The sequence below is a fragment of the Megascapheus bottae genome, chromosome 16, assembly GCF_031878675.1.
Source record: "Megascapheus bottae isolate mThoBot1 chromosome 16, mThoBot2.hap1, whole genome shotgun sequence".
Classification (NCBI taxonomy): Eukaryota; Metazoa; Chordata; class Mammalia; order Rodentia; family Geomyidae; genus Megascapheus; species Megascapheus bottae.
The window spans coordinates 5,399,046-5,422,440 of record NC_143524.1 but is presented as its reverse complement, the minus strand read 5'-3'; the positions used below and the strand labels follow the sequence as shown (position 1 = coordinate 5,422,440).

Here is a 23,395-nt window from a genome sequence, read left to right as displayed (position 1 = left end):
GGGATGGGTGCTGGTGGCCCATGCCTGTCATCCTAGCTACTGAGGAGGCTGAGATATGAGGCTCACAAGACGAAGCCAGCCTGGGCAGGAAAGCCCATGGGACTATCTCCAATTAACTACCAGAAAACTAGTGTATGGGGGTCATGGGGCTTGAACTCTGCCTAGGCGTTGTCCCTGAGCTCTTCAGCTCAAGGCTACCACCCTACCCTTGAGTCCGAGCCAAGTCCCATTTCCTGTTTTCTAGAGGTTAACTGGAGATAAGAGTCTCAGATCCTTTTGTGGGTTGGCTTTGAACCTTGATCTTCAGATCTTCGCCTCCAGAGTAGCTAGGATTGCAGGCGTGAGCAACCACGCCCGGTATTAAGTGTGCCCTTTACCACAGAGCTCTATCCCCAGCTCTCACAGGGTTGTTTAACTTTTTCTACTGTTGACAGGTATTAGGTTACTTACAGTGTGGCGCTATTGCAAATAATGTTGGATGTGATACTGTGTTCTCATATGCACAGCTTTAAGAGTTACCAGGCTTTGGGCTGGGAGCATGGCCTAGTGGTTAAAGTGCTTGCCTAGCATGCATGAAGCCCTGGGTTCGATTCCTCGGTACCACATACACAGAAAAAGCTGGAAGCGGTGCTGTGGCTCCAGTGGTGGAGTTCTAGCCTTGAGAAAGCCCAAGGACAGTGCTCAAGCCGTGAGTTTAAGCCATCAAGTCAAGACTGGCCAAAAAAAAGGGATTTCAGAGCCTCTCCTGCGGGGACAGGCGGTGGCCTCCTGAGTAGCTAGGACTCCAGAGGGCGGCCAGCTGCGCCGGGCTAGGTTAGGGAGCCGCAGTCAGATCCTGACAGCCCAAGGAGCGGCCGAGGCAGGCACTGGGCTCCCGCTAGCCTCTCCCGGACTCCCTTCCTGACTTCTCACCAACCTTCGGCTTTCTCATACCTTCCGCTTCGAGAAGGAGGAGGAAGGAACTCTTGAGCCGCTGCGTTGCCCGAGCAGCCGGGCTGCGCCTGCGCACACGCGCTCCTCGGGCCTTCCCTTTTCCTCGGAGGCGGCGCGCCGAGCTCGCTCTCCCGCCCTCGCCCTCGCCCTCGTGCCCGCGCGCGTGCGCGCTCCCGAGCTGCGCCTGCGCAGAAGGAAGAGGAAGCGGGTGCCCTGAGCAGCCTCTGCGCCTGCGCGCTGCGGGCTCCGGGGCCTCCCGGCCTGAGGGAGAGGAGCCGGGAAGATGGCGGCTGTGGTGGAGAATGTAGTGAAGCTGTGAGTGGTCGTTTCTTTCTCTCCAACGCCGGGAGGTCTTGTTAGGGGGCCCCGGGAATTGGGAACGGTGCGAGAAGAGATAAAGCGGAGACGGCCGAGAAGTTGATGTGGCGACTTGTAGAGGAGAGGGCCAGCCGGAGACTCCCGGGAAGACGTTGCGCTTCTTTGGAAACTTGTGGCGGCCCTGAAGGGGGGCCCCGTGGGGGCCCGGGACGGGCGGCCTCCCCGCGGGGGCGGAGCGGCGAGCGTGGGGCCCCGCGACGTGTGCGGGAGACTCACGACTCCCCCGACCCCTGCCGAGACGCGCGGGTCCGGGGGAGCGCGGCCGCGGCCCGGGCGGCCCTCGGAGGTCCGCGGGGCGCCGCCCCCTTCCCGCCCGCTTCGCTCCGCCGGCCCGGGCGGGCCCGACGGGCGGCCCTGCGAGCCTCCGCGCGACGCCGGGAGCGGGGGGCGCGGGGGTAGCAGCGGGAAGACTTGGAGTAACTTCTGGGGGGCGTCTTGGCGCCGTCCCGCACGGGACCGCAGGGGTCCCCGCCGCGGCCGGCTGCCCACGGGACGCCGCCCCTCGGAGGCCGCTGCTGGGCCGCCTCCACCTCGTGCACCGTGCCGCCCGTCAGGCTTCGAGCGGAGCTGAAGTTAACGGTGGTTGGGGACGAGTGGCCTGACCAGAGGACATTTGGGTGTTTGGGGACTGATGTTTTTCACCCCCTGCCTCCACGTGAGGCAGGCGTGCGTGTGCCTGTGTGCGTGTGCGCGTGTTTCGGTTGGTTTTGGTGCTGGCATTGGGGCTTGAACTCAGGGCCTCACACTCTTCATGCATGACTTTTTTTCTTTTCACGCCAGGCTGGCGGGTGCTCTACCACTTGAGCCACCCCTCCACTTTCCCAAGTGAGTTTTGAAACGGGTTGGTTGGTTCTTGCCCCTCCGAGTTGAGCGAGCTCCTTTGTATATGGCTTCCTCGGGTGTGATGCTAAGGTTGGAAAACTGGTGTCTGGCTAACAAGACTTTGGGATTTTTTGACTTGATGCCAAGGGAAAGGTTTGGGAACCAGGCTAAGGACTGTCACAGCCTAATAGTCTTTGTTGTGAACTGAGTCTCATTTCCCGCAAAAGCCTTTTTTCTTCTTTTTAAGGTTAAGTTGCTTCTTCCCCCTGCCTGGAGCCTTTTTCTTCAAGAATGCTTTCCCACTTCCATTAAGCTAAGTGCCTTCTTCTCTTGTGGCTTTATTATTTTTTTCCCTCCATTTGCTATTTGCTGTATCCTGCTGCTGCTTTCAGCTACCCCTCCTCCAACTCTATTATCTTCCTCTCTGATCTGCCCACTCCAGATTCCCCAGCTCTCTTCAGGCTGACATTTTCCTCAATATAGAAATGATGCTGTTGATCTACCATTTTTATAGTTATCCTTCCTGACTCAAATGTTTGTTCTTTGTTTTTCTGCTTTTCTCTTTGTTGACTCCCACTATCCTATTGTAAGGTGGAATTTTACACAGGTTTCATGGTTACCGTAGGGAAAAAAGAAAATCAGGATTGTATCCAGGAAATAAAACTGTATTAGCAGAGTGCCAGAGTTGCCCAGGTTTTGAGAGTTAAAGGTAATGAGGCTCTTTATGTCTTTCTACTCTTGTAACTCTGTTGGCCTGGAAAGAAGATTTTCCTGTGTTTTCCATGATTTTAATGCCTGAGTCTTCTGATAGCTGAAGTAATGCATTGGGGTTAAGAATGGCTACTATCTCATCTTTTCTAACTTGGCCTTTTCTTGTCCTTGGAGAAGGATTTACCAATTTGTTAGTTGTCTGTCTCTCGCAAATGTGATGTCAGAATTGAAACAGTCTTTAAGGGGTTTTACCAGGGTAATAAACTACCATAAATGATGATGAGTTTGGAAAGTGTTTGAGTTAGTTGACAAGATATAGGAAAAAAAATTATAACTTGAAATGTTTTGCTACAGGAGCCTTCACTTCATGACATCGCTTTCTCGTTCTCACATCAGGTCAGATCCTCCTCTCTATAGTCCTAAGTTTTTGTTCCTACTCCTCTTAACCCACAAAATCCTTACACTCTGAAATCTCACCTGAACGAGCTCTGACAGGACATCCATCCGTTCCCCCATGCCATTGAGGGCTAACCTTGCTCTGATGTGGCAGCCTTCAGCCTGCCTGGCAGGCCCTTCCTCGCATTGGACTCTCAGTGTCAGTATCAGTTCACATCATCAGAAACAAAGGAGCCGCTGCACTTGTTTATCCAGTTTTCATCTGTGTGGTGAGTTCTGGCTGCCTCCGGAAGGCAAGCAGATGTGAGTCTGATCTCTTCTGCTCTTTGCTCTCCAACACAAGAGTCATGCGTACCTGAAATCCTAGTCATTACAGCTCATTGAAGCAAGCAGGTTGTACTCTTGTTGCCGACTCTTGTGCATGCTGTGTGCTGGGAACAAAGCTAAGCTGCGCAGTGCTCTGTTCTGGCTGCTCTGTGAAAGCCCTCATCGGAGCAGAGTTTGTTGGTATAGCTTACATTGTGGGCATGAGCGACAGAGGCCTACTTTCAAACCTACTTTCATGCCTGGGCCTGTGCACTTGCTCTCCTGTCTTGCTCTCATTCTCTTGTTCTCGCTCTCGTCTCTCATTCTGGCATGTTAGAGCTCATCTAGTTTAACCTCCCTAATCTATAGAAAAGGAACAGAGGTTGATTAAAGGTCCGTGTTTATGAGGTGACTTGGCAGCCAAATCAGTCTGTTTATTCCCAAATCCAGCCTGGTGTGTCCCAGACATATTATGGGTTATGAGGCTACTATGGAAAATAAATCACTGCCCTCAGTGTGTCCATTTTAAGGATGATTAAATATTGAACTGGAGTGTGGCTCAGTGGTAGAGTGAGAAGTCCTGGGTTCTGTCTTCAGAACAACAAAAAGATTGGTTGCCTGTAAATATGAATTGCCCAACTGCCCATTACCAAAGTGCTTGCTAAACTTTGAAGGACAGGATTAAGTTGGATAAGTTGGCTCTTCATACATGTTTTGAATTCTGTCACTGCAATTTTTTGTTTTGCTTTTTAAAATACACAGAGCCAATACATAGTCCTGATGGCTCACATCTATACTCTTAGCTACTCAAAAGGCTGAGATCTGAGGATTGTGGTTCGAAGCCAGCCCAGGCTTGGAAGGTCCACGAGACTCTTATTCAATAAACTACTCAGAAGAAGTTGGAAGTGACACTGTGTCTTGAGTGGTAGAGTGCCAGCTTGAGTAAAAGAAGCTCAGGACAGGGCCCAGGACCAGCAAACAACAGCAGAAGCTCATCCTAGCTACTCAGGAGGCTGACATATGAGGATTAAACCAGCCTATGCAGCAAAGTCCGTGAGACTCATTTATCTCCAGTTAACTGGCCCAAAAAAAAAGAATTGGAGCAATAGAGTGATACTGATATAGAGCAATAGAGTGATATCCCAGGCCTTGAGTTCAAGCCCGGGATCTGCATGTGCCTGGGCAAGGCCCACACCACATACAACAAGCTGGAATGAAGTGTGGCTCAAATGGTACAGTGCCAGCCTTAAGCAAAAAAGCCATGCAACAGCTAGAGGCCTAGCCAGGAAGCTGAGATCTAAGGATCGAGGTTCAAAGCCAGCTCGGACATTAAAGAATGCCCATGCCCAGGGGTAGGGCAGTAGCCTCGAGCTGAAGAGCTCAGGGACAGCGTCCAGGCCCAGAGTTCAAGCCCCATGACCCACAAAAAGAAAAAAGAGCTGGAGGCCTGAAGTTCCAGTCCAGCTGTAAACACACACACACACACACACCCTACCTGTGTGTGTTTATTCTTTTTTCTTTTCTTGCCAGTCCTGGACTTGAGCTCAGGGCCTGAGCACTGTCCTTGGACTTTCTCAAGGCTAGAGTTCTACCACTTGAGTCTCAGCACCACTTCCAGCTTTTTTTTTTTTTTTCCTATGTATATGGTCCTGAGGAATTGAACCCAGGTCTTCATGCATGCTAGGCAAGCACTCTACCACTAGGCCAAACTCCCCATCCTGCCTATGTTTATTCTTGCTGCTGCTTTTTTTTCGGGGGTGGGGGGGGGTGGGGGAAGGGGTGCGAGTCTGTCATGGAGCTTGAACTCTAGGCCTGGGCGTTGTCCCTGAGCTCTTTAGCATAAGGCTACTACCCTACCCCTGGAGCCACAGTGCCACTTCCAGTTTTAGTTTTTTTCTAGTTTTTAATTGGACATAAAAGTCTTACAAACTTTAGTACCTTGGCTGGCTTTGAACCAATATCCTCAGATCTTGGCCTCATGAATAGCTAGGATTATGGGTATGAGCCGCAGTACCTGGCTGCTTCATAGTTCATAGTTCATAGTTCAGGGGGTGGGAGTTGAATTTGGAGTTAACTTTTCTGGACCAGTGCTTTACTACTTGATCCCACATCCCTAGTCTTTTTTTTTTTGCCAGTCCTGGGCTTGAGCTCAGGGCCTGAGCACTGTCCTTGGATTTTCTCAAGGCTAGAGCTCTACCACTTGAGCCTCAGCACCACTTCTGGCTTTTATCTATGTATGTGGTACCGAGGAATCGAACCCGGGTCTTCATGCATGCTAGGCAAGCACTTTAACCACTAGGCCAAACTCCCGGCCCCATCCCTAGTCTTTTTGATTTTAGTTTATTTTTAGATTGGTTTGGTTTGTTTGGCCTAATCTGGCCTCAGAATTCAAACCTCCATGGAAATGGCACTGTGGCTTAAGGGGTAGAGCAGTAGCCTTGACCTGAAGAACTCAGAGACACACTCAGGCCTAGAGTTCGAGTCCTATGACCAGAAAAAAAAAAAAAAGAATGAAACCTCTACATTATTTGATGTAGAGTCTTACTATGTGACCCAGATAGGCCTAGAATTTATGATCTTCCTACTTCCACCTTCCCAGTCCCAGTGCTGGGATTAAACGTGTGTGCCACCATACAAACACTCTTTGTTGTTGGTGGTGGGACTTGAACTCTGGGCCTGGGCATCGTCCCTGCTCTCTTCAGCTCAAGGCTACCGCCCTACCCCTTGAGCCACTGTGCCACTTCCAGTATTCTGGTGATTAATTAGAGAGATTAGAGTCTCATGGACTTTTTAGTGCCTGGACTATTTGTGAACCATAATCCTCAGATCTCAGCTTCCAAGTAGCTAGGATTACAGGTGTGAGCCACCACGTCTGGCTTCATTTAGACTTTTCTGCTGCTCAGACTGGCTTCAAATAATAATCCTCTGACTCTTAGCCCTCTGATTTATAGGATTACAGATGTGTAGCACTGGGACTCAGCAAGCTGCCTTTTGTTGTTTCTATTGTTGTTGGTCATGGGGCTTGAACTCAGAGCCTGGATACTGTCTCTGAGCTCTTTTACTCAAATCGCTCCCTCTCTCCCACTCTCTCCCACTCTCCCCCCCTCTCCCCCCCTCTCCCCCCCTCTCCCCCCCTCTCTTCCTCTCTCCCTCTTTCCCTCTCTCCCTCTCCCCCTCTCCCCCTCTCCCCCTCTCCCTCTCTCCCCCTCTCCCTCTCTCCCTCTCTCCTCCTCCCCTCCTCTCTTTGCCAGTCCTGGGCTTAAGCTCAGGGCCTGAGCACTGTCTTTGGACTTTCTCAAGGCTAGAGCTCTACTACTTGAGCCTCAGCACCAATTCCAGCTTTTACCTATGTATGTGATACCGAGGAATTGAACCCGGATCTTTGTGCATGCTAGACAAGCACTCTACTACTAGGCCAAACTCCTGGCCCCTCCCCTTATTTTTTCTCTTCCTAGTCCTGGGGCATGAACTCAGGGCCTGAGCACTGTCCTTGACCTTTTTCCTCAAGGTTAGTTCTCTACCAATTGAGCCACAGCACCACTTCCAGCTTTTTTTCTGTGTATGTGGTACCAAGGAATCGAACCCGGGTCTGTCATGCATGCTAGGCAAGCACTCTACCACCAGACCAAACTCCTGGCCCAAGGCTAATAGTTCTCTACCACTTTGAAGCACAGCTTTTCTTCTAGTTTTCTGGTGATGAATTGGAGTCTCATGGACTTTCTACGGTTGGCTTTGAACCATAATCCTTAGATCTCAGCCTCCTCAGTGGCTAGGATTACAGATGTGAGCCACTGGTGCCTGGCTAACCTTATTTTTTATTGGATACCCCCCTTTCCCCCACCCCAAACCAGAACTTGAACTCAGGACCTTGTGTTCTCATTCACTGGCTGGTACTACCATTGGAGCCATATCTCTAACCACCTAAATAGCATTTCCTTGGATAGGCTCTTATAGTTAGCTAATAACCTTTCAATATGCTCCTAGACTTTGATGAACTTCATTTCTCTGTTTATAAAAGGGGTTAAGAGAAATAACATCTTGCTGAGCGCAACGGCTCACACCTGTAATCCTAGCTACCAGGAGGCTGAGATTTGAGGATCAAGGTTCAAAGCCAGCCCAGGCACAAAAGGACCTGAGACTCTTATTTTTAGTTAACCTCTAGAAAACAAGAAGTGGGGCTTGGCTCAAGGATAGGGCTGTAGCCTTGAGCTGAAGAACTCAGGGACAGTGCCCAGGCCGAGTTCAAGCCCCATGACCCACCAAAAGAAAAGTAACATCTTAATCAGTACAGAACTAGACACATGAGAAACATGGAATGAACATTTTTTTCCTGGAGCACAGGATCTTGCACTTGCAAATGCTACACCATTGATCCGCACCCCTCATCTTATCTGATGAAATTATGTGTTCTTCATGGTAATTTATTTTGTGAATTACCTTTCCTCATGATGGCTTAGTGGTGGGGCTATGTGTCCCATGAGGCAGAAGTGGAGGCTAATATAACCAAAGAGATGATTTCCCAGTCCCCTGGGCCCTTTGGAGAAGCAGTTGACAGGGAAGAAAGATATTTTGGCACCTTGCACCTTTGCTTTTTATCTTTGCAGCCTTGGGGAACAGTACTACAAAGATGCCATGGAGCAGTGCCACAATTACAATGCCCGTCTGTGTGCTGAGCGCAGCGTACGCTTGCCTTTCCTGGACTCACAGACTGGGGTAGCACAGAGCAACTGTTACATCTGGATGGAAAAGCGCCACCGGGGTCCAGGTGAGGGTGCAGTCTCAAGGACACGTGGAGAATTTCCCCAGTGCTCACACCTGTGGATGAATGGGGTCCCCACCATGTGTGGGGGATGAGGCTGACAGGTTCATACCTTCATCATTACTGTTTTTTCCCCCGGTGGAGACCACTATGGGGCTTCTGAAGGGCTGTGGCAGGAGCCTAAACACACCTATTTTTTTTTTTTCTCCATGCTGTATCCCACCAAATCCTTCAGTTCACTCTGTCAGCGTTTTTTCCCTTGCTCTGTAACTCAGGGGTGCCCACTTAGCATGATATCATTTTATAGTATTGGATTAGGGTTTAACTGCTCATCCTGACTTCCACAGGATTGGCCTCTGGACAGCTGTATTCTTACCCTGCCCGGCGCTGGCGAAAAAAGCGACGAGCCCACCCACCTGAGGATCCCCGGCTTTCCTTCCCATCTATTAAACCAGGTAATAGGCTCCCTCCTTGAGCAGGGGCATAGCCCCATAGCAGGAAATCTGTTTACCATCCATTACTACCAGGCCTTGTGCTAGTAAGCACAAAAGTCAAAAATGAATCAGGGCTAGGTGTCAGTGGCTTACCTAGGTTGTTAATCCTAACAACCCAGGAGCCTGAGATCAGAGGATCATGGTTCAGAGCTAGCCCGGGCAAGAAAGTCTGTGTGATCCTCATCTCTAGTTAGCCACTAAAAAGCTAGAAGCAGAGCTATAGTTCAAGTGGTAGAGCACTAAGCTTGAGTACAGAGGCTTAGGGACAGCACCCAAGCCTAAGTTCAAGCCCTAAGGCCAGTGTGCGTGTGCACATATACACACGGTATAATTCCTTTCTTTCCTCGGAGAATTTAGCCTATCAGAAGAAACAGGTAAAGAGTTACGTTCCATGCTGGGTCCTAGTGGCTCACACCTGTAATCCTACTACTCAGGAGGCTGAGATCTGAGGGTATCAGTTCAAAGCCAGCCTGGGCATGAAAGTCCCTGAGATTCTTAACTACCAGAAAACCAGAAGTAGCTCTGTGGTTAAAGTGGGTAGAGCAGTAGCCTTGAGCTAAAGAGCTCAGGGACAATGTCCAGGCCCAGAGTTCAAGTCCTACCACTGACCCCCCCCCCAAAAAAAAAAAAAGTGAGCTATGTTCTAGTGTTAAGCCAACTAGTGGTTCCCGGGCAGCTAAAGAACAGAAGACAGTAGCACATTGGTTGACTCCCCCCTCCTTTTTTTTCTAAGTGGTTCTGGGGTTTTAATTCAGGACTTGTTCTCACTCATCTTGCTAGCTCACTCTGCTGGCATTGTAAAATTGAGCTGTACCATGAGCCCTGCTTTTTCGCTGGGTATTTTGAAGATGGAATCTTAGACTTTTCTGCCTAGGCTCACTTCAAACTGTGATCCTCTAGATCTCAGCTTCCTGAATAGCTAAGAATACAAATGCTGGGCCCGGAGGCTCATGCCTGTCATCTAGCTACTCAGAAGGCTGATATCTGAGGATCGTAGTCCAGATCCAGACTGGGCACTAAATAATGTGAAACTCTTATCTCCAATTGATCACTAGAAAACCAAAAGTGGCGCTGAGGCTCAAGGAGTAGGGTGTTAGCCTTGAGCTGAAGAGAGCAGGGACAATGCCCAGGCTCAGAGTTCAAGCCCCATGACTGACCAAAAATAAAACAAGGAACCTCTAGCTCCTTGCTGACTACTGGTCGACTCTTGTAGTATGTGCACTGAGCTTCAGCATTTGTGAGCCTTGCTTTGTCCTGACTGTTGCAGACACAGATCAGACCCTGAAGAAGGAGGGGCTCATCTCTCAGGATGGCAGCAGTTTAGAGGCTCTGTTGCGCACCGATCCCCTGGAGAAGCGAGGTGCCCCAGATCCCCGAGTTGATGATGACAGCCTGGGAGAGTTTCCTGTGACCAACAGTCGAGCACGGAAGGTATAATACCATCCCTGTGGCTGAAGGAGCTTTGCAGGAGACCAGGTTCTTCAGGAGGGGCTACCCCTTAGCAAGTCTCAAGTAGATCAGTGATAGAATGCCTGGCATGACTGAGATCTTCAATCCAGTCCTTAATCCACCACCAAAAAGAAAGAATGAAAGCAGAAACTGAGTTCTTTTCTATAGCTGATAAGCTTCTCTCCTGTCATTTACCTTTTCCTACTTCTTTCCTTTTAAAGATGTACTCTTATTCATTCATCTGTTTTTTCACAAAAGTTTTTTTTTTTTTTTTTTTTACAGTCATTGAACTCAGGCCTGAGCACTGTCCTTGGGCTTTCTCAAGGCTAGAGCTCTACCACTGGAGCCACAGCACCACTTCCTGCTTTTTTCTATTAATGTGCTACAGAGGAATGGAACTCAGGGCTTCATGCATGCTAGGCAAGCACTCTTATTACTAGGCCATGCTCCCCGCCCCATGTTAAGTTCTTTTTCATGCATTACCTCCTTTAACTTGGACAGCCTTACAAGGTAGGCTTCCTGGTCCCCATTTTTTTTTTTTTTTTTTTTTTGGTCAGTCAGTCCTGGGACTTGAACTCTGAGCCTGGGCGCTGTCCCTGAGCTCTTCAGTTCAAGGCTACCGCCCTACCCTTGAGCCACAGTGCTACTTCCAGTTTTCTGGTAGTTAGTTGGTGATGAGTCGCACAGACTTTAGTGCCAGGGCTGGCTTTGAACCATGATCCTCAGATCTCAGCCTCCTGAGTAGCTAGGATTGCATGCATAAGCCACCATGCTTGGCCTACAGCAGAGCCATTTTAAAACTTTCCAGGGGGCAGGAGTTTAGGTTAGCCTAGTGTTACAGTGCTTGCCTAGCATGGACGGAGACCCAGGTTCGATTCCTCCATACCACATTCATAGGAAAAGCCGGAAGTGGTGCGATGGCTCAAGTGGTAGAGCTCTAGCCTTGAGAAAGCCCAAGGACAGTGCTCAGACCCTGAGTTCAAGCCAGAACTTGCAAAAAAAAAAAAACAAACAAACCAACTTTCTGTAAGTTCATATGATAAGCAGCAGTCCCCTTGTTTATTGGATGTGCTAGAAAGCAACCACTGACAATGATTTTTTTAGGGAGGCCAATCAGACAGGATGAGTCAGAGCATTTTATTTGACCACTGGTCAGATTGGTGGAAAGGCATTCTAGGCCAAGGGAACAGCACAAAGATATACAGAGCAAAAGCCTTGAAGGGAGCAGGATCTGATGGTTAGGTGAGACCAGATCCCAGAAGAGAGGAGGTCCTGGATGGCCTTGGCAGATTCTATGGGAAGGAAGCTTCTGGATGACATGATTTCTGTTCATTTGAATCCCTCTGTCCGCTCAGCGGATCCTTGAGCCTGATGACTTCCTGGATGATCTTGACGATGAAGACTACGAAGAGGATACTCCCAAGCGCCGGGGCAAGGGGAAGTCCAAGGTGAAGGGCTGTGTGCTGCTGCCAGTGCATGGCAGGGTGGTCTTGGGAGCCCCTCCCCCCCCTTTTTTTTGCCAGTCCTGAGGCTTGAAACTTAGGGACTAGACACTGTCCTTGGACACTTTTTGCTCATGGCTAAGGCTCTACCACTTGAGCCGTAGTGTCACTTCTGGCTTTTTCTGTGTACATGGTTCTGGGGAATCAAACCCAGGGCAAGCACGCTACCACTAGGCCAGTGCTCCCAGCCCAAGGCCCATGTTTTGTTTCTGGTTCCCTTTCTTCCTGTCAAATGAGATTAGCTGCTGCTTAGGAGAGTGTAACTGCTGGCATCCAGTGCCTTAGTGAAGGCATCTTTGTACCCTTCTTGGCAGGGTAAGGGTGTGGGCAGCGCCCGGAAGAAGCTGGATGCTTCCATCCTGGAGGACCGGGACAAGCCGTATGCCTGTGACAGTGAGTGCCTCGCTAGTGGGTGGGTAGTCTTTGCCTCGGACCCAGCTCCTGCTCTGGATGTGAGAGGAGGGAGGGTTGTGTTCTTGTCCTGAGTGCTGAAACAAGCCTGGGATCTTGATCTGTCTGCTGACTAGTTCCCTCTGAGACCCCTGGGCGGCCCAGGCTTCTGCTCCATGACCGGTGGGACCTGCATGCTCTGGGAGAGATCCCTCTGACCTATAGGGTGGGGAGTGGGAGGTGTCCTAGAAGGCAAGATTGGCCTTTCCGTGGGCAGCATCCAGGTCTGCTGGCCCACTGAGCCAGGGCACAGGGCATCAGTTGGCCCTGAGGTTTTCAGTGTCTGTCCTCTTTCCCTTTGCTTTGGCTCACCCTCCTTCCGTGCCTCTACCCCGGAGCTCCGGCGCTGCTGGGGTTCTCTGTCGCTTGCTCGCTCCGCTTTCCTGTTGCTGCTGCCCTTGTCTCCAGTGTGTCAAGGCCTCCTTCTCATGACTTTTCTTTCTGTCTTTCAGATAGTTTCAAACAAAAGCATACCTCGAAAGCGCCCCAGAGAGGTAGCTCTCTCAACTTTTCACACTTTTGGTTTTCCTATCCCTTTTCCCTCCTCCCTTGTTCCTCTACCTTTCTCATCTCCTGTGATGCTAGTTTGGAATTTCTGGAACGTCATGGGGACAGGAGTTGTTGGACAGAGGTTGTGTTCCACGCCCCCGAGTCCCAGCAGCTGCCTTCACTGCTTCTCTCCCACATGCTTACTCCTAGGTCACTTGTGCATGGTGGCTCCAAAAGCATTATGGGGACCCACTGTGAACAGATCCATTGCTCCCTGCACCCCCACAGACACTTGGTGGTCAGCTAATGTCCTACCGCCCTTCTACCTCCCCCTACCCTCCTCATTCCCTCCTTTTGGCTCCCTTGCCCTTATGGTCACCGCTCAAGATTAGAGTGCCTCGCTGGAATCTGCTTTTCTTGCTGATTGGCGGGGGCTGGGCAGGGCACAGTTGTGGGAGTGTTTCCCTTTGGTAGATGGTCACCAAGAAAGCCATTCTGAGTCCCTTTGTCCATTCTGCAGGGCCACACGGGCCCCCCACATTTATCACATTTGAGATCTCTTCTTTACCTTTCCCCTTCCTGTCATAGTGTAAAACCATAGACCTTTCCTGACAGGGAGCTCCTCAGACTCCTAACCATTCCCAGGGCGAGGGTAATGCAGAAAAAGCTGAACCCTGCTAGAGGCTTAATTCAGAAACACAGAGTGCTGTGGAGTGCTCCTGGCTACGGGGAGGGGATCATCACCAAGGTTCTCCCCAGAATAGAGCTGCTGGAGGAATGGGGGCCCCGGGTGGGGCCTTACAGCTTGGAGGGGTGGGGATGTAGCTTCTTTATATCCTAACACCTCTCTATAATCTTTTTCAACCAGTTTGTGGAAAACGTTACAAGAACCGACCCGGCCTCAGTTACCACTATGCCCACTCCCACCTGGCTGAGGAAGAGGGCGAGGACAAGGAAGACTCCCAGCCACCCACCCCTGTTTCCCAGAGGTCTGAGGAGCAGAAATGTAAGCTGAGGTGTTGGGAGTGGGCAAGCAGGCCAGGAGCCCGCCTCACCATGAAAGCCCCTCCTTGCAGAAGTGTTGGTGGACCCAGGCCTTGCCACCCTGAGGAGCATCATCAAAACTCTCTTTCTCCCTGTAGCCAAGAAGGGCCCTGATGGATTGGCCCTGCCTAATAACTACTGCGACTTCTGCCTGGGGGACTCAAAGATCAACAAGAAGACAGGGCAGCCTGAAGAGCTGGTGTCCTGTTCTGACTGTGGCCGCTCAGGTACCTCTGTCCCCAAAGAGAGGACTGCCCCAGCATCTAGTCTCAAGGGCCTCTTGGCCCACTGACTTTGGCACTGTCATAGGCAGCTCATCTTGGACCCCGTAATACCTCCGCTTCAGCTTCCAGCCTTGTTTCTCCCACTTCCAACAGGGCATCCTTCCTGCCTCCAGTTCACCCCTGTGATGATGGCAGCTGTGAAAACCTACCGCTGGCAGTGCATCGAGTGCAAGTGCTGCAACCTCTGTGGCACCTCGGAGAACGATGTGCGTGTCCTGCCCACCCTAGCGGGCACCTCCCACAGCCCCCTCCAAGCCTGCTTTCCCGTGGCCCCCGCCCCACCATCCCCCTAAGAACCTAAATTTCTTGAGCACCAACTTTAGGTCACACTCAGTTACGAGACAGACAGGGTCTGGAGAACAGCAAACAAGGAAGGGAGAGCTTATTATGTGCCTTGAAGAAAATAAAACCAATGCTTTATAAACTGATTACATACTGATTTAGAGTCATAGTCAGACAATTTTTTTCAACAGAAGGAACGTTGATGCTGAAATTTACAGAATACCAGAGCATTCCGGAAGTTCTGAATGGAGAACAAGAAAGGAGCAGCTGTGCAGTGCACACTTCTGTGCTGGCTGCTGCAGACTCCTTAAGCTGGATAAGCCAGCCAGAAGTACTAAGAAAGCCAGTGTGGCAGACAAAAGCCGTCTGTGTAGGAGTAGAGCTGAGGGAGATGGATCAGAGAGGCAGGCCACCACCAGTTCTTTTCTTTTTTTCTTTTTTTTTTTTTCCTGTCTGTCAAGCATGGGGCTTGAACTCTGGGCCTGGGTGCCGTCCCTGAGCTCTTTAGCTCAAGGCTATCACCCTATGCCTTGAGCCACAGTGCCACTTCTGATTTTCCGGTGGCTAATTGGAGATAAGAGTCTCATGTTCTTTAGTGTCTGGGCTGGCTTTGAACTGAAATCCTCAAATCTCAGCCTCCTGAGTATCTAGGATTATAGGCGAGAGCTACCTGACCAGCCTTATCACCACCAGTTCTGTGCGCCATCAGGGTTGACACCAGAGGCTTGCAAAGTCTATGATGTGCTCTGCCACTGAGACACACTCCAGTGCCTGAGCCTCAAGTTCTAAATATAGTGGGATGCTGTTGGAGGCTTATCATGATCTATCACTTGAGCTACAGCTCCACTTGTGGATTTGTTGGTGATTAATTGGAGACCAGAGTCTCAATGATAACACTTAGCTTTAAGCTTGTGATCCTTATCACAAGAAGACTAGGTAGAATTACAGGTGTGAGCCACCATCTCCTGGCCTATCTTACGTTTTTAAAAGATAACGGAAGAGATACGGAAGAGATTGTTGGGAAAGAAGAGGCCATATAACTACTTAGGAGCTCTGATAGGACTCAGATGGGGGAGGGGGGCGCGGGTGATAGTGACTTGGTCTGAGAGTGTAGCATCTTACCTGTCAGCTGTTCTTTTTGGCAGCAGATACTCTCAGAAGCCTTCCTGCTTCACTCCTTTCAGTTGCCTGAGACTCCTCAATCATTGGTCCCCTTCTTCCTCTTCTTTTATGCTTCTCTAGGACCAGCTGCTGTTCTGTGATGACTGCGACAGAGGCTACCACATGTACTGTCTTACCCCGTCTATGTCTGAACCTCCTGAAGGTATGTGACTGAGAATAATCAGTTCATCAGTAACTTAGAAAATCACCTACGCAGGGGCCGGGAGTTTGGCCTAGTGGTAGAGTACTTGCCTAGCATGCACGAAGACTCGGGTTTGATTCCTTGGTGCCACATACATAGAAAAAAGCCAGAAGTGGTGTTGAGGCTCAAGTGGTAGAGCTCTAGCCTTGAGAAAGTCCAAGGACAGTGCTCAGGCCCTGAGCTCAAGCCCAGGACTGGCAAAAAAAAAAAAATCACCTACACAGTAAATACTGAGTTGTTATTTATTCTCCCAAATGAAATGCCTTGCTTCAGGTTGGGATACTTTTCTAATATTCAGCCTGAAGGGCTTAATGTTTGTACATTCTCTTCAGTTACAAATTAACAGCCCAGGAATCAACAGATGTTCAATTGAAAAAAGTCAGAAGGAGAGAGCTATTTTCCTCTAGTTAGTCTAGAAATGGAATTGTCAGTTTATCTGATAGAATTACTCCTTCAGCTTTCCTAACTTGATAGATTTGAATATTTGTTTCCTCTGTCTTCCTCTTTCTAGTGTGAAAAGGAGCTATTCCTGGACAGATAGAGATAGCTCTGCCTCTCGAGTAGTTTGTTTATTTATTTGATTGATTGATTTTTTTGGCTAGTCACTGGGCTTGGAGTCTGCCTGGGCACTGTCCCTAAGCTGCTTTTGCTCAAGGCTAGCACTCTACCACTTAAGCCACAGTGTACCATTTCTGGCTTTTTCTGTTTATATGGTTCTAAGGAATGAAACCCAGGGTGTCATGCATGCTAGGCAAACACTCTACCACTAAGCCACCTTCCTAGTCTTCTGCAGTAGTTTAATAATGCTTCTTCACCCAAACCATGGGTGGCACCAAGCAGTGACTACATCTCCCCTATCCCATCTGCCTGGATTTCTGTGATTAGGCCTTCTCACATGGGAATTTGGAGCTTATCTAGGAGGGCACAAGTACCTAGTAGCTGTGCCCAGAGAATAGGAGCCAGTATTCCAGGCATGAGAAATTCACCATGGATTAGAAGATGACTTCTTTTTTTTTTTTTGTCAGTCATGGCAGTGTCCAGGCCCTGAGTTCAGTACCCAGGACTGGCAAAAAACAAAACAAAGTGTGATACTAAGATTTCAGCCTCCTGAGTAGCTAGGATTACAGGAGCAACCAGGACACCTGGATTTTTTTTTTTTCTTCCATCAATTGCCAGCTTAGTGTGGGCAAAATCTACTAACTACAGAAGGGCTTTCCCTTTGCCATGCTTGGGACACTGAGGTTGTGGACGGCAGAAGGATCAGTGCTCCGGCTGGAGCATCAGGCAGCTGGGCGCTGCCCCAGGGAGTCATCCAGTGCCCATAGGTCAGAGTTGGTGACACATCCATCCATGACCAGTTAGCTAACTTGAATGATGAGCTTGCTTGATTTTCTTTCCTTCCTTCCTGCCTTCCTGCCTTCCTTCCTGCCTTCCTTCCTTCTTTTTTACAAAGCATTTTAAAAAACATATTGAGTGAGACTCTCCCTTGTGACTCACTTAAAATAGGTAATACTTTACAAAAAAGCATGACAATCCCTATTCCATTGACCTTAGAAGACCTTAGAAAGAACCTTCCTCTGGGATTTTTTTTTTTTTTTTTGGTGGGTCATAGGGCTTGAACTTGGCTTGGGTGCTGTCTGTGCATTGTCCCCCAGCTCTACAGCTCACAGCTACCACCTTACCCTTGAGCCAAGCCCTACTTCCCATTTTCTAGAGGTTAATTGGAGATACGAGTCTTAAGGACTTTAGTGCCCAGGCTGGCTTTGAACCATGGTCCTCAGCTCTCTGCCTCCTGAGTAGTACAGGTATGAGCCACCGTACCCAGCCCCTTCCTCTGGGATTTTTAAGTCATATGTCTTTGAAGACTATGAGGTTCTTATCAGAAATATGATCAAAATCATGTATGTAGCTGGGTGCCCATGACTCACCTATAATCCTAGCCTCTGAGGATGCTGAGACTGAGGATTGTGGTAGTCTCACGGTCTTTAGTGCTGGCTTTGAACTGCAATCCTCAGATCTCAGCCTCCTGTGTAGCTAGGATGACAGGCGTGAGCCACCACGCCTTCACTTCCATTAAGGAATGATTTTCACACTATTTGAAGACTGAATGGTTCTTTTTACTGCTATTGCAGAATCCCTCTCCTGTCCTGCTCAGGAAAGAGGTGTGGGGAATAGAAGGACAGCTGGATTGTGGGGGGCCACTCTGACTGGCCCCTCTGTGTTTCTTTGCAGGAAGCTGGAGCTGCCACCTGTGTCTGGACCTGTTGAAGGAGAAAGCTTCCATCTACCAGAACCAGAACTCCTCCTGATTGTGCCACCCAGCTCCCCCCACACTGCTTTTCTCCTCCACCTTGGTCTTTATACCCCCCTTCCTTTCCTCCCCTCTTTCACAAGTCCAGAACCTCGGGTGGTCATGTCAACCTGCCTTTGGCAACAGCGAGTGGAGGTGGCAGTGCTGGCCACCTCTGGCCCCAGGCCCTCAGGGAGAAAGGAGCAGCATGCTGCCCAGGGTAGGCTCATGGGCCAGCTTCTCTGTGTACTCCATGAAGTGCATTCACTCTGCTTGCCTTGGGCCCAGGCCCTGGTGATCACAGGGTTCAACCATGTTTAAAATAGAGTAGCTCACTTCTCTTGGCCCTGGCTGACTCCCTGCTCTGGTCCCCAGGGTTCCTTCCCCATGATGCTAGCCTGACCAGTCTTCTGCTCGGAGCAGCTGGGAGTGAGCAAGCCGAGGCTGCTCTCACCAGGAGCGTTCCATGCCCCTTGTGCTGCTGTACCTTGCCTCTTCAGTGCACCCCCCCCCCCCCACTCCTATGGCCCTCTGTCCCGCTAATAGGGCCCTTTGCCTAAGCCAGGATGCTCTTGGTCCCTCTGCTGGCTCTACCCTGTCTCACCCACCCCCCACAGGGAACTAGCAGCTACACCTGTCTTTTTTGTGCTTGGCTGGCTCACTCACGGGTGGTCTCTGGTGATGCAAGCCTTTCCCACCTCTTCCCCATCTTCTGCCTCCCTCCTTGTACTCTTTGATTTGTGGGGAGAGGGGATGTGCCAGGGTGGCCAGGCCAGCAGCTTGGGGGCCACAAGGAGATGTTGGATAATGTGCCTGTTTTTTAACTCGATAAAAAGCCTACCTCCAAAATCCCCTCCTTTTTTTTTTTTTTTTTTCCTTCTTCCTGGACCTGGGCATTCAGCTTCTTGCCCTGAACTAGATTGGGAGGCCCTGCCTCCTGCCTGTGTGTGATGTAGTCCAGGTCCAGGGGTGCCGCATAGATGGGCCCTTCCCTTGCACGCTCACTAGCAGCTGATAAGGTCTTCACACCCGATTCCTTGGTTTTCTGCTTAGTGGCACTGACATTAAGTAGGAGGGGACAGCCATGCCAGGACACTCTGGACTGGCCTTCCTCCTTGGTTGTGGGCAGGCCCTAACTCATTGTCACTTTGGAGTTGAGGTGTCTTCCCCTCTTCCCCTTTAGTTCCTATATTCTAAACATCTAAACATTAGTATAAATAAATAAACATTTTTACACACAGCCCTCTGCTGAGTGATTTATCTCCCAACTCCACTGGTTAAGAAGGCTGTGCCAGCCAGGTGTCACACCTGTAAGCCGAGCTAACCAGGAGGCTGAGACAGGATCAGCATTCACAGCCAGCCAGGACCATGAAACTCTTAGCTCCAAGCAACTACTCAGTACCACATAACAGAAAGCTGTAAGTGATAACTGTGGCTCAAGTGGTAAAAGACTAGCCTTAAGCCCAAAGAAGTTCGGGGACAGTGCCAGGCCCTGAGTTCAAGCACCAGACCAGCAAAAAATGGGGTAGGGGGGAGCTGATTCGCCTCAAATGTTCTTCCTTTGGGTTTAGTTTTTTTTTGTTGGGCACCCATTAGTAAAGCAGATAAAAAAATGGCTATTTCATTTTAATTTGTTGTATAAATCCAAGCTGATAACAATTTCTTGTTATAGAAAACAAAGATTTTTTTAAAAAAATCAATACAAAATTTGGGTTAAAATCAGCTTTAAGCTCGGTGCTGGTTGCTCATGCCTATAATCCTAGCTACTCAGGGGGCTGAGATCTGAGGATCCTAGTTCAAAGCCAGCCCAGGCACAAGACTTTTATTATTATTATTTTTTTTTTTTTTGACCAGGTCTGTGCTTGAGCTCAGGGCCTGAGCGCTATCCTTGCACTTTCTCAAGGCTAGAGCCTCAGCACTACTTCCAGCTTTTTTTTTTTTTTCTTTTTTCCCTGTATGTAGAACTGTAGTATTGAACCCTGGTCTTTATGCATGCTAGGCAAGCATTCTACCACTTTATCTCCAGTTAAACAGAAGTGGTATGGTGGTTCAAGGGGTAGAGCAATACCCTTGAGCTGAAGAGCTTAGGCACCCAGACCCAGAGTTCAAGCCCCACAACCAATGCCAAAAAAATATTACGGGGGGGTGAGGGGGCAGGAGTTTGGCCTAGTGGTAGAGTGCTTGCTTAGCATGCACAAAGACCAGGTTTCGATTCCCCAGTACCACATACAGAGAAAAATGCCGGAAGTGGTGCTGAGGCTTAAGTGGTAAGAGCTTTAGCCTTGAGAAAGTTCAAGGACAGTGCTTAGCCCCTGAGTTCAAGCCCAGGACTAGCAAAAAAAAAAAAAAAAATAGGGCCGGGAGTTTGGCCTAGTGGTTAAAGTGCTTGCCTAGCATGCATGAAGACCCGGGTTCGATTCCTCGGTACCACATACATAGAAAAAAGCCAGAAGTGGTGCTGAGGCTCAAGTGGTAGAGCTCTAGCCTTGAGAAAGTCCAAGGACAGTGCTCAGGCCCTGAGCTCAAGCCCAGGACTGGCAAAAAATAAAAAAAAAAAAAAGAAAAATCACAGGGCCAGGAGTTTGGCCTAGTGGTAGAGTGTTTGTCTATCCTGCATGAAGACCTGGATTCAATTCTTGGTACCAGATAGAAAAAGCCAGAAGTGGGGGGCTGGGAGTTTGGCCTAGTGGTAAGAGTGCTTGCCTAGCATGCACGAAGACCCGGGTTCGATTCCTCAGCACCTCACATACACAGAAAAAGCCAAAAGTGGTGCTGTGGCCCAAGTGGTAGAGTGCTAGCCTTGAGAAAGCCCAAGGACAATGCTCGGGCCCTGAGCTCAAGCCACAGGACTGCCAAAAAGAAAAAGCCAGAAGTAGTGCTGTGGCTCAAGTCTAGAGCCCTATCCTTGAGAAAGCCCAAGGACAACACTCAGGGCCCTGTGTCTTAAGCCCTAGGACTGGCACCAAAACAAAACAAAGCAGCTTTATCATCACCTTGTTATTTTCTTATTTTTTTTTTGCCACTCATGGGGCTTGAACTCTGGGCCTGAGCAATGTCCCTGAGCTTTTGCTCAAGGATAGCACTCTACCACTTGAGCCACAACACCATATCTGGCTTCTATGTTGTGGTACCAAGGAATCAAACCTAGGGCTTCATGCATGCTAGGCAAGCACTCTACCACTAAGCCACATTGTTTGGAGAGAATTCTGCTGGACTTGAATGTGTAGATGGAAGTTGTGACAGCTTTTGCAGTTGACACTGCAATCCCAGAGACTTAAAATGGTCAGAAAACTTGATTACTAAATAAATAAAAGATAATCTCAGCAAACCAATGATGTCACCTTGAGACAACAAAAGCTTTTACAGAGATAATAAGGCCTCTTGGGCTGGGGCCTCTGCCTTGCTCATCTGGCCCATGGCCAAGGGAAGACTTGTGCAGCCAGAACTTCAGAATGCAGCTCCTTCAGCCGAAGAGAACATGGTGATGCTTCATGGTGCGTCTTGTCTCATTTGAATGCATTTTGAAATTATTATTAAAAAAAAAAACACAAAACTTAGAAAAAGATTCCAGTCAAGTTGGCACCAGCGACTCAATGCCTGTGGTCACAGCTACATGGGAAGCTGCGACCTGGAACTTTGTAGCTTGAAGCCAGTCTGGGTAGAAAAGTTCCTATGAGACTCCTCTACTTAACCACTCAAAAACGAAGTGGAGCCTGCTCCGTGGTAGAACACTAGCCTTGAGCAAAGGAGCTCAGGAACAGCACCCAGGCCCTGAGTTCAAGTCCCACAACCAACAAAAAACAAATTTTAATTGGCAAAGATTGGCCGAAAGATGTGGGAGGAAGGGGTAACAATGTTTAACAATTATTCACTACCCTACATATGTAACTATATCCTCTATGTACATCACCCTGACAATAAAACTTTTCTAAATAGCCAAGAAAATGAGGATATTTAAGATGAAAGAGAAAATTTGAGGTTATATAGAATGCAGTGAAAAACCTGAACGGTAGAAGTGGGGACCCAACTGTGTAAGGAGCAGGGAAGAAGTGCAGCTACAGGTTAAGATGTCTACATTTAGTGCAGGACCAAAGATGATTAGGAAAGGAAGTTATGTACATGAGTTTAGAAATGATCTTTCGTGTGTGGGGAGGGATACTGGGGCTTGAACTCAGGGCTTGGGCCCTTCTTTTGTTATTTAGCTCAAGACTGGCACTCTAGCACTTGAGCCACAGCTCCACTTTTTGGTTGATGGGCAGTAAGAATTCCTTTTTTTTCTTTTTTCTTTTGCCAGTCGTGGGGCTTGAACTCAGAGCCTGAGCTCTGTCCTTGGGTTTTCTCAAAGCTAGAGCTCTACCACTTGAGCCACAGCACCACTTCTGGCTTTTTCTATGTATGTGGTACCGAGGAATCGAACCCGGGTCTTCGTGCATGCTAGGCAAGCACTTTAACCACTAGGCCAAACTCCCGGCCAAGATTTTCACAGACTTTCTAAGCCTGGGCTGGCTTCAAACTCCTATCTTCAAATCTCAGCCTCAGGAGTAGCTAGGATTACACGCATGAGCCACTGGCACCAGGTTTAGGAGCTTGAACCTTGTCACAGATTTGGCTTCGTGTCCAAAGCAGCCTGGGACCTGAGGCCACCAGCGCTGTCCATGGTAACGAGCTTTTGTGTAGCTCGAAGCTTGCATCCATTTTATCTTTCCAGAATAATTCCGCGAGGGCCTCTAGCCCTGTTTGTAGACGAAGGAAAGGAGACCTCGTAGGTGACCGTCGGCAGGCCTGGGGGTGCTGAGCCACCTCCGCTGCCCGCAAGCCGCCCCTCGGGCGGGCTAGTCAGCGCCAGGTCCAGGTCGGGGTCCAGCCACGCCGGGGGACTCCCGCCGGCCCTGGCCCCGTCCCCTTCCCCGACGTCAGAGGCTCCGCCCCCGCAGCCTGAGGGACCGCCTCTTTCGCGGGGCCCAATGAGACGAGCCGGGGGCGGGACGAGCGCGCCGGAGAGCCAATCTGCTTTGTCTGGGACGGGGGCTACAGCGGTCGGGCCCGCGCCGCGGTCCTCCCCAGACGGGAGGGGATCTGGCGCGGGCGGCGCGCACCGAGCCTCGCTGTGCGCGCTCCCGCCACCCGCCGCCCGTCGTCCGCCGCCCGCCGCCCGCCGCCCGCGCGGTTCCCTAACCCGCTCCGCCCCGGGGGTCGTGGCGCCCGTCCCTCCCTGCTCTGCCATCGCCTCCCGGACTGGAGCTCGGGAGCCGGGCTCGGGGCAGGGGCGGGAGCCGCGGGACGAGCGCCTGAGGTGGGTGCGGAGCGGGAGGCTGGGCGGGCGGGTCAGCGCCTGGGCTCCGCCGGGGCGCAGAGCCTTCCTGGCCTGCCTGGGTCCGGGAGCCCCTTGCAGGCCCCCACCCTTCCCACGGGGACGCTCGGCGCCTCCCGCCGCCCGCAGCCT

The 23,395-nt window shown here is 50.1% G+C and overlaps 1 protein-coding gene across 4 annotated transcripts; it reads left to right on the top strand.

The window, feature by feature from the left end:
- The first annotated feature begins 1,156 nt into the window (after positions 1–1,156).
- Positions 1,157–18,834, top strand: Dpf2 (double PHD fingers 2). 4 transcript variants are annotated; one of them, XM_090347393.1, is made up of 13 exons: positions 1,202–1,248; positions 2,092–2,136; positions 8,151–8,311; positions 8,653–8,760; positions 10,067–10,230; positions 11,604–11,696; positions 12,065–12,143; positions 12,653–12,694; positions 13,558–13,695; positions 13,832–13,960; positions 14,111–14,223; positions 15,542–15,623; positions 17,895–18,834. In XM_090347393.1, exons 1-13 carry the CDS (start codon positions 1,217–1,219, stop codon positions 17,969–17,971), a joined length of 1,263 nt encoding a protein of 420 aa, XP_090203519.1. In that variant the 5' UTR covers positions 1,202–1,216; the 3' UTR covers positions 17,972–18,834. The 4 variants fall into 4 exon arrangements, with proteins under 4 accessions (XP_090203521.1, XP_090203522.1, XP_090203519.1 ...); XM_090347395.1 differs by lacking the exon at positions 2,092–2,136 and having other exon boundaries at positions 1,157–1,248; XM_090347394.1 differs by lacking the exon at positions 12,653–12,694.
- The last annotated feature ends 4,561 nt before the right edge of the window (positions 18,835–23,395 follow it).